Source organism: Molothrus ater, chromosome 1, assembly GCF_012460135.2.
Source record: "Molothrus ater isolate BHLD 08-10-18 breed brown headed cowbird chromosome 1, BPBGC_Mater_1.1, whole genome shotgun sequence".
Classification (NCBI taxonomy): domain Eukaryota; kingdom Metazoa; phylum Chordata; class Aves; order Passeriformes; family Icteridae; genus Molothrus; species Molothrus ater.
In genome coordinates this window covers 84,050,744-84,066,778 of record NC_050478.2, presented here as the reverse complement: position 1 = coordinate 84,066,778, position 16,035 = coordinate 84,050,744, and the positions used below count along the sequence as shown (strand labels likewise).

The 16,035-nt window shown below is 38.9% G+C and overlaps 1 protein-coding gene across 1 annotated transcript in view; it reads left to right on the top strand.

Annotated features, from left to right (window-relative positions):
• Positions 1-1,114: 1,114 nt before the first annotated feature.
• Positions 1,115-16,035, top strand: part of LOC118694637 (protein cordon-bleu-like) — a 28,382-nt gene continuing 13,461 nt past the window's right edge. Inside the window, exons 1-2 of the mRNA XM_036395810.1 lie at positions 1,115-1,211; positions 3,275-3,587. Of these exons, the coding sequence (XP_036251703.1) occupies positions 1,115-1,211; positions 3,275-3,587 (410 nt within the window). The remainder of the gene's footprint in view (positions 1,212-3,274; positions 3,588-16,035) is intronic.

The window sequence follows — 16,035 nt, the reverse complement described above, 5'->3', positions numbered from 1 at the left end:
AGCCTTCTGTATAGAAATCTTTCAATACTGTATTATCTGTGGCAGTTGTAATTTGTGCTTTCAATTCTGAAGTACTTGCTGAATACTCTTTCTTAACTTGGATATGTCTGCATGAGGTCCTGGGGATCAGAGCCTGAATTTGTCTTAGTGTTATGACAGAGGAAAGAAAAGAAAATGTTGAGTTTTTTTTTCTTTATTTGACCAACAAAAAACCTCAGCAGTGCCATCATTGTGGTCACACTGTGTTAGTGTGGGGTGGAGAAAAAAATGCTGCAAAACTTGCAAGGCAGAAGCACATCTACCACTAAATGTTATCCTGTTCTCCTTGTAGAATTAGAAAGCTTTATAAAGTATTTTCGGTCTCCTGAAGACAAGACCACTCAGTAATGTTGAGGTAGGCTTTCTTCATGTCATGTATCATTACCCGATAATGCCCATCCCATCTTCAGTTTGCACCAGTGAAGACTTAATAAGCATGTAGGAGGAAGAATAGTTCTTACTTAATCCATCCAAGAATGGCTCAAATTTGAAACAGGGGTGTTTTAGTGCTGCTCTTAGCTGAAACAAGGTTGTTAACATGACACAGAACCATCACAGCCGTGTTTTATGTGTGTGCTTTCATGTTCAGACAAGTAGTAGTGGCAATCAAAATGGTTTGCCTCAGCCAATAACTCTATTCAGTGCCATGTGCTAACTGTGTTAAAAATTTATGAATCTTCTTGGTAAAGATAAAAATTAGGGAAGCACTTTGTCAAACTGATAGGTTTGAAGAAAGAGGAACATTTTAGTTTTGCTTGAGCTTTGGGAATTTAATCATTGAGTAAAAAGATGTCTATTTGTATTTCCATGCTTCAGGATAAAACTGCTGTTGAATGAGGAGGTTCTTATTCTGGCCTGAGTGATTCAGCTGCCAAGATCCAGATGTAACAGGGATCAGTTCACCCATGAACTCTGATAACAAGAGATTGGTTTTCCTTCTGTTTGTCAACATGTGGGGACAGTGGGCTGGAGTTTGGGATCCTGCAGCAGAGCAGGGAGAGACTTGAGTGTTGGTATTACTGAATAGGCAAGTAGGGCTCTGTGACCAAAAGGATCTAAATCTGTGAGCAGAAAGATGCAGGAAATAGTTGCAGGCAGGCAAGAAGAGGATGAGGAAATGCAAGAGACAGTGAGTGAGGAAAAGGCTGCCCCCTTCATGTCAGGATATGGGAGTAGGTACTTGGCTATAAATTGCCATGCCAGCTATAGGGTGGAAGTCATTTATGGCATCCATGTGACAATAGATTTGTCATGTATTACAGAGAGATCTCTTTGCATCAAGGTATATATACTGCATTGTGCATTACCTCAAAATCTTTCTGTGTCCTTTCACTCTTCAACATCCACTCTATAAATTGATTTCTTTGTTATCCTACTTTGTCCTGGTTTTAACATATTGTAACTTTTACTAATGTTTGTTACTGGGCTTTTTTTTTTTTTTTTGTTTATCTAAAAGCCAAGAAGCCATATACTCATACCTGTTTGTTCACAGTGAGTTTTTGTGGGGTTTTATTATCTGATGTTCAATGTCAAGCTATTAACATTTATCCTTCATGTTGGTGTTTTGATAACTGTAGTTCTATGGCTAGCATACTCAAATCCATTCAGCGGCACATACTTTGTTCTTGTAATTACCATTTTAAAATGGAATAATCTCTGAGACTATATCCAGAATCTAGAACTAATGTTACAGAAAATAAGGTCAAAGAAATAAGTAACATTGCTTCCAAAGTTGCAATAGAGTCTTTGGATCATCTTCCATCATTAATATCAATTCTTGACAGCACTTAAAAGTTTAATCATGATTTGTAACCCTCTGAATTTTATTGCTTCTACTGTCGGAAATCAATTTCAGTACTTAATGGCATCTTGTAACCTCAGTCAAGGAGAATGTTGGCTTGATTTTTATTCTGCTTTTACTCAAAGCTTCACTGCTAAGCTATACCTTGACAAAATTATTTCTGTGACAGTCTTTGACAAAGTTGTTTTCAGTTCTCTGTCTTGAAAAAAATACTTTTGTGTATACAGCAGAATTCAGAAGTATTTCTCTCTGTTGATCATTTTTGTTGAGCTGTAGCTTTATGTATTCTCCAAAAAGCTGTTAATTCCAAGCTTAAAATACAGTGAAGTGTATGTTTAATCTTAGTCACACTTGCAGACCTTGGACTTCTCATGTAATTAACATCCACCACAAGTGTCTGGAAGATCAGACCATAAACTGTTGTTTAATCTTCCTGTTGCTTACTGAGGTTCAAGAAGAGAATGGAGCACACTTATAATTCCAAATTAAACATTTAGATTAGTCTTTATTGATTCCTTTTGATCAGGAGAAGTGTGTTTGGGCTTGATTCTGTTTCGTCACTCAGTAATTTCAGTCACAGAAATTTTTGACCTGGTTGGGAGCTCTCCTTTAGTGGCATAATTGCAGGATGAAATTGATTACGTTTCTAAATATAAATTAGAATTGTGTTTTTTACCAAAAAGCACAAAAAGGGATAGCTCATAGAAACCAAACTAAAGTAGGGTACAAGAAATTATACTGTATCAAATCTCCTCTCAAAATTTGTAGCTTTTAATAGAATTAAACATGCAAAGGGTATATCCCTTGATCTCCTTTATAAATAACTAAACATTGGAAAAGTTTATATTTTAAGTATGGTACTGTCTACTTTTCTGTACAATTATTAGGAGATTTTGTATGCTTTGAAAAATAGAAAAATTGAAGGGTGATAAAATCAGTGGCACCCACTGGGCGAGGAGTAGGTCTAGTTTGCCAAGTGTCCTGACTGGGAAATGCTGCCCATTTTTACCTGTACACAGACTTCTTATTGGAAATATTATCTGTTTGGCATAGAATAGAAGAGAAATAATCAGATTATGTTGCCATAAGGAGTAATAGGAGAGATTTCTTGAACCATGTTATTTAAACTTCAGTCTAATTCCTCAGGAAACTGTCCCTGGAAAATTCTTTCTTCAGAGAATTAAGGAAACTGATTTGCTTTGGAAGTTATAAGTTCCAAACCCCAGAGGACCAGCCTAGCAAACCACATCTCTAAAAGCAAAGGACATAATTTTTGTCACTTTTCAAATCATCTTTATCTTATATACAAATACTGAGCACCCTCCCTCACATTTCTAATGCATTTCATGTGGGTTTTTCCAATTACAAAGGGACAGCTCTCTGATTTATTTACTGATGACTTCCAGCTAACTTTCCTTGCTGTATTTCATTTAGAGAGCCTGCTGTCTACACATGATAATGTTTATGTAGTGGATGACACGGTTCTGGAGCTATCAGAGGTGGAAGAAACGGCGTCAGAAAGCAGCTGCTTTGCATCAGAGGACACCACGGAGGACTCGGGTGTTGTGAGCTCCCCGTCTGACATTGTGTCTCTGGAGTCACAAAGTGACAGTATGAAGCTGAGAGACATCAGGCTGGTCAATGGCTACACGGACCCAGCTGAGGCAGATGCAGTGTGTGGCACAGGGGCGGGCCCTGTGCCGAATGCTTTCTGTGACAGCGTGGGACCTGACCGTGCTCCGCCGAGGTAAACATTTGCTTGCCACCAGCGCTTGTCCTCCTGCTAGGGACTCATTTAAGAAAACCAACTTATACTTTCTTCTGCTCTTTCATAAACCAGTACCAATGCCAAGTGACTCCTCCCAGTGAAAAGCTCACTGCCAAATCCCCTCAAGCGACATACTTGTAGCAACAGGCAAAGGTCACTTTTTTGTTTGAACTTGCAGTTACATTTCTTGCAAAAGACCGCTGCCCTCCAGAGTTGATTTCTTCAAGGAATATGAAATAATTCTGTTACAGTTTGGTTTATTTTGTACTTCTGATAGCGTCTGAAGTTTTTATAAAATGTTACCATATATTGATCCAGAAAAATTGCATGCAGGTCATATAATGGAAAATTCAAGCCACTGAAAGCCAGGTGGAAAAGGGACTGTATGCAGTGAACTTTGGAGATTGGTTTGGAAATGTTTGCATACATATATATATATACACACACACACACATATAAATATATTTATATATATATACACACATATATATTTATATGTGTATATATATCTGTTCACCTAATGCTAACCTCCACTGGTGTTATACTTTGGGGTGGGGGTCTTTTCAGCATATTTTCTTTTCTTTTCCCTCTTTTTTTTTTCACCATAAACAAACATTTTTCTGCAGTTTTTGCAAGAAAATACGAGAACCTGGAGTTTAACTAGAAACTGCCTTCAAGCACAAATGACTCTGACACTGTTTGTTTGCCAAAACTCACATAGTTGGTGGCAGAGCTGCAAAGGGAACCCAAAATTTATAGGACTTTGCAAATACAAGCTGGCCAAATAGGAAGCTAGGTCTCCAGCAAGGAGGGTGGCCTGGTAATACTGACAGGGATCCGCTCTGTGTGATGCTGCAGAGTCATGGGACAGGGGCCAGAAATTCCTCTGAATTCTCAGTTGACACAAAGTCTGTGCTTTCTGGTCTCTCTCCATTCAGCTGCTAATCTGTACCCTCTTCATAAAAGCATGTATCATGACCTAGTTATTTCCATCCACACATTTCTGAGTGAGAACTTCATCTTGGATCATGCAGTGGGTGATAACTTAGGGATAAATTAGACCAAAGTCAGTATTTAACTTACTGGAATGATCTTGGGGTTTTTCTTTATCCATCAGTATCAATGGGGACAAGGTCAAGCTTTACTTAGATACTTGCTTCAGAATACATTATCCTTGTGATTTTTCCTTTTGCAGTGTCTTAGGTCCTGATGCAGTTTCTATTGAAAGGATTAGATAGGCTGGTATAGTAACTGCAATTAACATTACAGACCTGATCCAAAAAAGCAACCCATTAATTTCAGTAGGCTTAGATTGGTCCTTTTGAGGTAAATAGGCTATCCCAACTTTCTTCAAAATGCAGGATCTAGAGTGGTTTGAAAAACACACATGCATGTTCAGTGGCGGAGGAGGAAGTTAGCATTTTGTTGACCAAAGACATCAAAGCAAAACCTTGCAATAACAATACTAATCAGCTACAATTTGGGGGGATCTTTTTCTGTTTTTTTAATCAAATGAAGGATTAACCACAGGTCATTATGACACACTCCCTCTTGAAAGTCAGTATTCCCTCCATCTTTCACCTCAGCCAAAGATACATATTCTGTTCATGACATTTAGAATTGTTCTTGCCCCACAAGCCCACATAATTTTTACTATTTGGAAAGAGTGCACAGAGAAGCTGTCCATCAGGACTTGGGTCCAGGGGTCTTGCTGAGCCAAACGAGTGGAAGCTGGAAGCATGGTGTGATGCACTGCCCATTGCAGTCAGGAAGGCGCTGAGAGGCCAGTGCTGCAGGGTCCTGTCTTGGGCCCCCAGTTCAAGAGAGAGACTGGAAAACTCAGAGGATCCAGTGGAGAGCCACTGAGGGGGCTGGGGCACTGGAGCACTGGAGGTGTGAGGGGAATGGCTGCTCACAGTGGGAAAGCAATGTTGGTGAGGAGGGACCTGGTTGCAGTCTTTCCCTAACAGAAGGAAAACTATCAGGGTTCTCAGGCGTGCAGTGTGAAAGGACAAGAAGCAACTGTCACCAGCTTCTCTAAAGGAAATAAAAAATTAAATATGAGAGAATTCCTCAAAATGGGAATGGTTAGGCAGTGGAAGAGGTTCCCCAGAGAAGTTGAGGAGTTGAGGAATCTCCATGTCTGGAGATTCTCAGAAGTCAGCCTGGTGAAGCCTTGGGCAGCCTGTTCTGGCTTTGAAGTTAGCCCTGCTTGGAGCAGGAGATTGGGCTAGGCTTCCGACTTTCTTCTTTCTTTTTTTTCCTGTGATTTTATAATGCTTAATATTCTGTATTTATCTAATATATCTGTCTGTAATTTAAAAACAGGGGTTTGGGACTGAAATAGATTGTTGTTGTTTGGGACATGAAGTTGTTTTTAATAAATACTATTTATTTTTTCGGTTCTGAGACAGCAAAATTGCTCCAGATCAGCTTAGCAATATAGCAAAAACTTAACATTTGTGATGTGTTTTAATCTTATGTCAGCAACCACTTAGACTGACACAACAGTGATGCTGAGAGTAATATTCTTTAAAATATTATGCTTGGAATGTGCCAGGAATATTTGAAGATAAATCCATTTCCACTCATAACCTATCTTTGTAAACGAAGCAGCTTTGAAAATTGTGCTCCTCTAAATCCTTTTGAGGTCAAGCTGCTAGGTTTTTAAAAACCACTTCCTAAGTGTAGAGGAAAGGGAAAAAGGTATTTTTTAAAACTATTTGCATGAAATTCTTGTTTTAATCCGACATAAATCTGTTCTTAGTACCATTTTGAGTACAGACAAATTTGGAGAACATCAATTTCCATTTTCACTGTCAGAACAACTGCTACCCCACTAGTAAAATGTGTTGGGAACCCAGAAATTCTACATAGCTCTTTGATGAATGAGCTACTTCCAGGACCAAAGCAGCCTCATGAATCCCCAGACAAGTCAAAATGCACTTTGTGTGAACAACAGATACCAAACTATACAGAGTTTTAAGTGCATTTCATAAGCTACAAAATATACAGGACATTTTTACACAGAGTTTTCTCATTCCTTTCTATCTTCTACTTTGTACCCTGGTGATCTATACTTAATTCTAAAAGGAAGATAAGAACAAAGAAATTGGAACAATGTGTTGCTACTGTGATGTAGTAGGGGTTAGCAGCAGTAAGACTGAGTTCTCCTTGAGTCCGAGATCTACTGGAGACAGAAATTTTGTTTAGTGAAATTTTATTTATTTGGCTAAGGCTTGGGAAAAAAAGGTTAATAAGAATAATGGAAACATTTGGTTGCAATTTTAAATTGTAAACCTGACCAAAAATTGGGCTTTTCAGCCAGTGAAATAAATTCCTAAGAATTAATAGTGCTATGTGCTAAAATAGTTTTGTACTCTGGTAGATTGTGATAAGTATCCTAAAGTGGAAGCAAACAATATTTGGAGTGTGAAGGGCTGTAAAAAAGGTCCAGGTAGTATTTTGTCCATCCATTGTGAAGAACTGCAATGAAGAGCAGAATCAAGTCCACAGTTCTCATATAGGTTTTCTCCAAAGAGTTAGCCTGTGCTCCAGAAGATCAAAAATGTTTTGCTATGTGGCTTCCTCCAATTAGTTGTATGTTTTGCTTTAAATTATTTTTTCTTAGGGTTTCTGGAGCTGTTTACTGGTTGTTCCAGGTGGTCTCTGTGTGGCTGTAATGTCTGATAGCATTAGAATATCACAGCAGGGTTTTCATCTGCTGCCGAAGTCGACGAAACTTGTGAGCATTTAAGGGTACAGACTCTGGCATGGGATATGTTTGTCTGCACATGGCAGGGTAAGATTGTGGCCAGGTCAGAAATTACAGCAACCACAGGCTTTGCACAAACAAATATAACAGCACAGCAGAGCTCTAATCTACTTCAGTTCCCAGAGCACAGAAACAGAAATTTCTAAAAGAAGGTACATGGATTCCAGGGTTTCCAAGCTGGGGTCTTTCCTCTATGGTTTTAATTTTCTGTTCATGGTAGCAACTTGAAAATGCACTCCTTTTTGTTTGGTTAGGTTTGGGGATTCCTGTTCAAGCAATCGTAATCCAAATATACATACTAATTAGCAATTCGAATATCAAAACAAATGTCAAAACACTCTAGTCCTACTCTTAGCTCTGCCTCTAACCTGTTAAACCATCTTGGTCTCTCTGCCTGTGAGATCCCCTTCTGACACTGGTTTTTTACAGCAAAAACCATAACACAGCTATCATATCTCACGATACATTTGTACAGTGTCTGGTGGAGCAGAATCCAGACCTCAGCTGGAGGTGCCAAGGGCTAAACCCATATAAATAATTGACTACATGCAACGTTTGCCTGTGAATGTTTTAATATTAACTGCTGAGTCTGAACATTGTACTACATAGTTCTCTTTATTCATATCCTTTCTTACGGTTGATGTCTTTGTGTTATGTATCTGTTCACCAAATTTTAATATATATTGTTAAATGAGTAACAAGAAAACCACAGAGAAGCTGAAATGTTGCTTATGTAGCAGTAAGTACATCTCATGATCTCACAGTGTTGCAACCCTGTCCTCCCATACCCCCTCTTTTCCCATCCCATGTGTGGTGTCATCACGCAAGCTCCTAGGGGCAGGGATCAGACAATTTTACACGCCTATAAAGCATATACACACCTACTGTCTGGAGCTTTATAAATAATTACACGTTAAAAATTATGTTAAAATAATATTATTAGGAATGCTAGGTCATGTGCTCAAAGTTAGGTAACTCCAATATTGAGGCTTTGTGTGTAATCTTAGATTCTCCCCTTTTAATGTCAATTCCCCCCCTTTTGTGCAGTATGATAACGTCTCTGGTTACAGGGATGGGACTCAATTTTATTTTCTTTCTAAGTTTCAGGACTCAGTTAAAAAGACAGATATACCGCTGTTCACTCAGTTCAAATTCTCTTCTGGAATTAATTAATTACTGCTTAATTTCCTTTGTCTCTCTTTATGTTACTCATTGCACTGGTATTCACATGCTATGCAGGCTTTAATTCATTTCTCTGCACAGTGCTCATGTGATATGAGGAGGTGGCATTTTCCTGTTTTAGGGAAGGAGAGCTGATGGGCAGAGAGTCAAGGCAGAGTAGTGAACAGATAGACCATGCCAGGACCACTGTGTTTTTCAGAGGGCTGAGTATTAAATAGAATTTCATGTATCAGAATGCAGCTGTCCTTTTCCTGCAAACTCTGTTCTTGGAAGAAATTTAAACATTTTGATTGAAATAAGATAGTAGTATGATTATGAGCATGAAATAAATTGTCATGTGGACTGTCACCTCACAGAGGTATGTAGTTTCTTAACTTTAAAAACAACTGAAATCAGTGTTTTAAAGGGGGTCACTCCCAAGAGTGGTTCTGCTGTCCTGTCTCAGAGAAGGAAAAACAGTTTAAAATACCAGACATTTTTTTTATTCTGAAAATATTTTAAATGTATTGAAATGTCTAATGAAAGTATTTTAAAATGTGAAGGGAACTTTGTAGTTATACAGATATAAATAAATACAGGCTTGTGTGTGGCAAAAAGACAAAATACCTTCTAAAAGTCTGAAAGGGATTTTCCCCTCCCTTGAGTGTCTGCTTCAGTAGCCATGAGAGAGGAATATTTTTTCACGTACAGCTAGTAGAGGACATAGGGTGGGGGTGGGGGAACGGGAACCCTCCAGAGATCAGTTCGTGCTGTGGGTCTGGACGGAGATAATCCCATTTCCTCCCTTTCTCTTGGAAGAATTTGTTACCTTTGGCTCTGGTCAGGGTAGCTGAAGCTGCTGGGAGGACAGTCCTCTTAGTTACCAACCTGAGAAGTACTTGATGTTTGCTACTAAACTGTTTGGGGTTTGATGAGTTAGTTTAAAACAAAAGCTTGAAATGATAGGGGTGGGTGAACCTGTTCTGCTTAATTTCCAGCCCATTCACATTCAAATGTTGCAGGGTTTTGTGTTCTGCTTGGGAAGGACAGGACAGAAGGAGAAGTCAGTAGCTGGAGAGAATTCAGCATGGAAGTTGGTCAGAAGAAATAAAAATAGTGAGTGGCAGAAGGCAGGAAGGGAAGAGGAAAAACTGCAGTGAAAAATAGCAGTGTATGTATGTATTATATATACCTCTGTGCGCAAACACATTCTGTATAATTACTTGTAACTGTTTCTGAGAAACAGGAGAAAGTTTAGTTCTGTTTTTTCTCTGTAGGATAGGTTTTATTTTAACTGGGTAGATCTGTTTTACTTTTTTGAAAATAGTTTCAGTCAGTAGGAAAGTAGAGAAAGGGTTAAAGTGACAGGGAAGAAAAATTATTTAATTAAGACCCAGATGTCTGACAGATTTGCAAGCCTCTGCTTCTTACATAGTTTTCCTTCCTTATCTCTGGCTTTCCCTTTCCCCTTGTTCCAGAAAACTCTTCAAATTTGGAAACTTTTGGGCACTTTTTTGCTGGCAGATCTTCATGGAGGAAAGATATGATGGATATTATGGTTAAGTAATAGATACTCACAGTCATTCTAGGGCAAGGATACTGATTAGCCTTTCAGTTAAACTCGTCCACTGGAAAAATACTGTATGCTTTGGAGCTGTAGAATATTTTAAATATTAGAGAGCAGCTTGGGTTGCTAAAGGCCTGGTGTTGGCTTACAGAAGAGGAAGGCTCTGGTCCTTTTCTATTTCTATTTTTCTGTGTAAATCAAGATAAGTTATTTGACTGTACCATCTTTTAACTTGCAATGTTACATTACACAGGTGATGTGACTGTATTAAGATCTAAATCATGCCAGCCCCCTTTCCTGACTATTTCTGGCAATTCTGTCTGCCTGCGGCCTTTCCTGTGGAGAAGCTGTTGCCAGAGGAGGGGGAGTGGGGGTGCATCCGCATTACAGCAACTACAAGCTGCTGCTTAAGCAGCAGGACCTGGAACTGGCATATGTCGGGTACTCTGGAAGGTTAAATCACCCTGGTATGTACCAAATTAGAGATTGCTAGCATTACAACACAAAATGATATTATGCAAAAGCATATTCATTTACTTTCTGTTTAGATTCTTGACCAGTAACTGTGGAGGAAAATTGTAAAAGGACCATAAACCCAGCTGCCTTTGAAAAATTGCTTCATTTTCCTCCTCACCTCTATTTTCAAGTTCTTATTGTTAATTGGGTGGCAGCATATCTGAAGACACTACTGGACCTCTGTATTACAGGATTAAAAAATAGTTAAATTCAATCTCTGATGACTTTTATTCAGCACAGATATAAATGCAGTGTGAAGACCTTTGTTTGATGTAGTCCCACAGAACTGGAAACAGAACACAAACTAAAAATGGAAAGGAAGTTATACCTGTTCCTTGCACTCAAAACTATGTGCAGCTTTTTTTTTATTGCCTAAGAATGTAAAAAAGAACGTTATCTGGTATTCAACGGAATATGACCATATGCTTTTCCCCTTTCCTAGTTGCCTGCCAATTTCAGAAATCTTGCATCAAACACAAGTGATGACTTTGCTATCTAACCAGTCCTGAATTGTTCAGTCTACAACTTTTAAATTTTAACAGGCTTTGGTTAAAAATTCATTCTCAAGTTCACAGGAGGCAGTAGAAATGGAAAATATCACTGGTCTGGTCATGGCTAGAGTCAGGTTAAGTGACTACAGTGTCCAGCACTTATTCCAGCTGCTCTCCTGCTGCAGTTATATTACTTCCTTGAATAGAAATGAAAAAAAGTTACCTAGCCTAAGAAATAGAAAGAATGGAGAAATGGTCTCTGAGGTTGTGGAAACAATTGGTTTATTCAGAAAACAGTTACCTCCACTTTTGAAGAGTACTTTCCCACATCACTCACAAAAATGAATATATAAAAACCCTGAGTTTGCTTAATGTCGTCTTTCTGGCCTGATTGAATAGCAAGTTGTTTTCTAAAAGTTTCAGCCATACTTCCTACAGCTTGAAATCCTTCAGCATCAGTCTCTTGTTTAACACCCACCTTGATATATAGACAAGGGAGAAGCATTTCTCTTTGCAGCATTTGTGTAAGAGGTGAATATCATGGATTCATTTTAAAGAGGACAAATTTGGATACATAAAGAAGGGTTAATGTAATTCCCCAGTACCAGTCTGGGATGGCTGTCCCAGGGAGAGGAGCCTGAATTTTCCAAAGCCCAGTCTTTGGAACTGGAGGAGCCATGTCAGTTTTCCAAGTAGGTCAGTCCCTCTTACCTGCCCAAGACTCATGAGAGAAGCTGACTGCTCTCAATATACCTCACATGCTCTCAATATACCTCACAGTTGTCACTTCATCCCTGCATGTCCTACTGCCCAGTGTGCCTGTATGAATTTGACTTATTTGCAATGGCTCTGTCCTCCCACCCCACTTAGTAACAGGTTCACAGGAACCATGTTCTCAAGTCTCTCAGTACAGCAAATACTGTGCAAAATGAGTGAGATTGCAAATAACATTCAGTTAACTTGAGATATATCTGCTACTAGGCTTCTTCTTACCTGCTGCCATTCAGGCAGGACACAAGTTTCCCTGTCTTCCACATTAAGTCTAAGAGCCCCAAACAGATGTCTTGAATATCCTACAGCATTTAAAATGGCACCAAGTATCAGCATTTGGGTAATTGAATGTCTTCCTCCCTCCCTTCTCTGCAGTTTACATAGGTCTGTGTTGTCCTTAAGCAGGTATGGTGGGAGGTGTGGTCTCTACCTCTGGTGCCATACATGAGGCTCACCAAACCTCCCAAGAAGTGCTTAGAGAAACTTGAGTCAGATTTATCATTTAGGGACCCACAGGTCCTAACTTTGATTATAAGAAAATGGCAGCTTTTCTCATTGCAAATCCCTTGTCTTACCACAAGGATTTATTTTTATGCAGCATTTCCAGCTAGTTTTATCAGAGAAATTTCTCTCTGTCTTAGAATGTTAACCTTCTCATAAATGTATGTCTCTCATGGCACTAATTTGGTAAAATGCTGCTGTAAGTTTCATTTTGTCTCCAACTGCGCAAATGACTGCCAAGGAGTAATTAGGCGTTGTAGCCTGAGCTCAGTGGAACATTAAATGCTGTAGTTTAGTAGTCACTTTGCTTCGTTCTGTGCTCTTGCACAAATCTCTGCTAATCTGCATAAGTAATATGTGCGCAGGCTTCCAGGAACCGTGCACATTTGCCATTTCGAGCTTGGGCTAAATGCTCACCAGTGCTGTATTTTTAGCACCTCATATTTTAACCAGGAAGGCAGCGTAAAGGTTATCAAGTTCTTCCCTAAGTCAAAGAAAAAAAAAAAAAGCATATATGAGAAAATACCACTGGTAATGTTTATCCAGAATGTAAAACATGGTATCGAAATAAGTAATATTTTTCTTGGCTTCTGGCCAGAACAGCTGTCAACAAAAGAAAAGTGTAGAAGGGAAGAAGGCTATGGAAAAAATAAAATTGAGGCCCTTTTGTTTTCCTTTTCCTGTGAGAAAGAGTCTTCTTAGGCACATTTGTAAGTCATGTGAGCTACTGGAAACTACCAGACCTTCACCTCATAAAATACATAGCCCATTCTAAATTCCCAGCAGTAAGAATTTTCAGAAAAGCCCTATGTGATTAATCTGTACCTTCTGGCTTGCTTTGTAGGTGAGTTTGGAGATGCATCGAACAGTAGCTCTTTTTTAGAGATTTAGAAATGCAAAAGAAAATATCTGCTTTTTCTGAAGCTCCCTCTGGAGCAGCAAATAAGAATCCTTTCATTTTCAATGCATTGCTCTCTTTCCTTCAGAAAAATGCTGTGAATTGGATAATATTATCCCAGTTGTCTAAGTAAAGAGATTGAAGCAGAGATTGAGAGGCAAATTATGTGTAGTCACTGCACAAGTGCTCAGAGGATAATGAAAGATACCACTGCTGACTGTTGTACCCCGCAAGGAGAGGCTCATTTTTCTATGAAAATTGAAAGATTCCCACTGATAGACATAAGAACTGGTCTGTGCAGTGCAATGGACCTATGCTCTATGTTTGAAGCCCAGGAATGCTTGTTCCCATCCCAAATTTTTTTTTGACAAATTTCCCATAACATTCTCAAGCCTATTTTTTCCTGTAGAAATTCCAGCACAGACAACCCTAGTAATACAGATTTTGGCTGCATTGTAAAGAAGTCAGGCAATAGACAGGGAAATATAATCAGGTAGCAAAAGGGTGGTGAGCTGGCACAGTCTTCATGAAATTACGTCTCGTGAGTTTACAGATTTTTCTTCCAGGGTTTTGGAAGCACCTTCTCCACAGTAGGTCAGAGAATGAGTCTCAGTGTGTGTCACTTACTTGCCTCCAGCTGTGTGCAACTATTCTGCAAGACCAGCTTTGTAAAAAAGAAAGTGATATTTGCTTTCCATGATGGATAGACTTGTTGCTTAGCTGGTGCACAGTTTGAATGGTTCTCCCATTGTAAATGCTCTCTCTGAGTTTGCAAATAAATTGTTTTAACATGCACTCAGAGTAGAGTATTTTTTATTTGTTTTATGAAACTTCCCACTGCAAGAACAATATGAAATTCAGTTAGTTCCTTCTTTCTGCCATCTTCACATCGGGAGTTTTGTTTGCCAGTCTTCTCTCCCAACTTGAATGCTGCAAGAAGTGTAAATCTTTTTGTCAGATTGGTCAGATGAGTAATCTCATTGATTTATGGATGTGTGTGTGTGTGTGTGTGTGTGTGTGCCTCAGGGTACAGAGGGACTGCAGTGCTATAGCGCCAGGTGCCTGCACTGGAGACTTTAACTGATTAACTCCACCATCCTCATAATCTGTCAGGGGAAAAACTCAGTTCACCATGAATCTTTCTGTGTGGATGCTGAGCCTGAGCATCATAAGATCACACTGGCTTGTGCGGATGTTCAGGGCCTGTCAAAGCTCAGGTCAGTAGCAGATGTCAGAAGAAATTTTATTCCAGTCACAGTGCATCCTGTATCCTCATCTGTATTTCAAACAGCCAATACTGATTTCTGTCTTTGATTACAGTTTAGGAAACCTCTTAGTCATATATCAAGCCTTGTTGTCTTGAATTAATCCCATCTGTGTATTCAGATATGCAACAATGTGTGCATGACAGTTTTGGAAGGCTTCCTTGGAGGTGTATGTTGTTGTTTTCATTGATACCGCATACGCAACATCAGCTTTGTAAGTGCAAGGCATTTTAGGTAAAAGCAGAAGGATCAGGCTGCAGACTTTTACAAAAGACCTAAAGGAGAACTGAATGCTAAATAAATAATGAAGTAAAATAAAATCAAATACCTGATACTTCAACATGTCCTTTCGGTTGCTCCTGGCATGAGCAAGGGAAAAATCAAACAACAAAGTAACGAAAAATTATGCTTCATTTTTGGACGAAATTTAAATCAATGTCAGAAGACATGCCTGCATTTTTATTAGATTAGTATTTTAAAGGGAAGAAGAAAAATGGCATTTTTCAGGTAGTGTTTGGTAAACTAACAAAAAAAATCTGTCATGTGTTACTGTATCTGTGCAATTAAGGGTATGATCTCGAAAAGGGCAAATCTGCTTCACCCAGTTAGAATTAGTTTAAGTGTGGCTGGAATGGAAAGCAATTTTTTCAATAGATTAATCACAAGGGAAAAACATAGATACAGTGTCACAGACCACAACATCTTAAATTTGGGTGAGGTAACTGAAAGAAATAAATTGTCCAATGTGAAATTCTAGTTTCGATGATTTGGATAAAAGTGATCTGCTGATCAAGATTTTCCTCTAATAAGAACAAGAACTGTTGTGTACCAGGTTGCCATACAGGTGGTTTTTTGTTTGATTTGTTGTTGTTTTCTCTTTTTATAATTTTAGGGGGTGTTTTTAGGATTTATTTTGTTTCATTTTCTTTTTCTTCTCTTCTTTTAATAAGCCAAATCAACACTTGGCACTCATTCTGATTTCAGACTTGTCTTAGGTCATTGTACAGCTTCATCAGTTTTCTGGCAAAATCAGGTCCCTTGGTGTTTCATTAGAAACTGCTTTCACTCCCTCTCATACCTCAAGATGCAGAGTGATTGTCTAACAGTACTTTGAGTGTACTTATTTTTCATTACCATGCAATTTTTATTTAATTAAGGTGCACATATATTGTTACAGTGACTGCACGGGATTGTTAGTGGTCTGCCTTAAAATTGTATGGATGTGCAAAACCTTTGTCTTGGCATATGCTGTGTTTCTGCAGTCCAGCTGAAATGTGTACTTCACACTGAAGCCAGACCATTTCTTTGCAGGCTTTATTAATCGTAATCTTTTGATTACCAGCACACTGGGTTTGCTCAAGCCCCACTGAGATCTTTACTAGATGTGGATGTGTCAGTACGATGGTTTGTGTGTAAGGCTACACAGTTTTCATGCTTTGGGGAATGAGTCTGAGTACCTCAGTGGGAGCAAAGGGGCTGAAA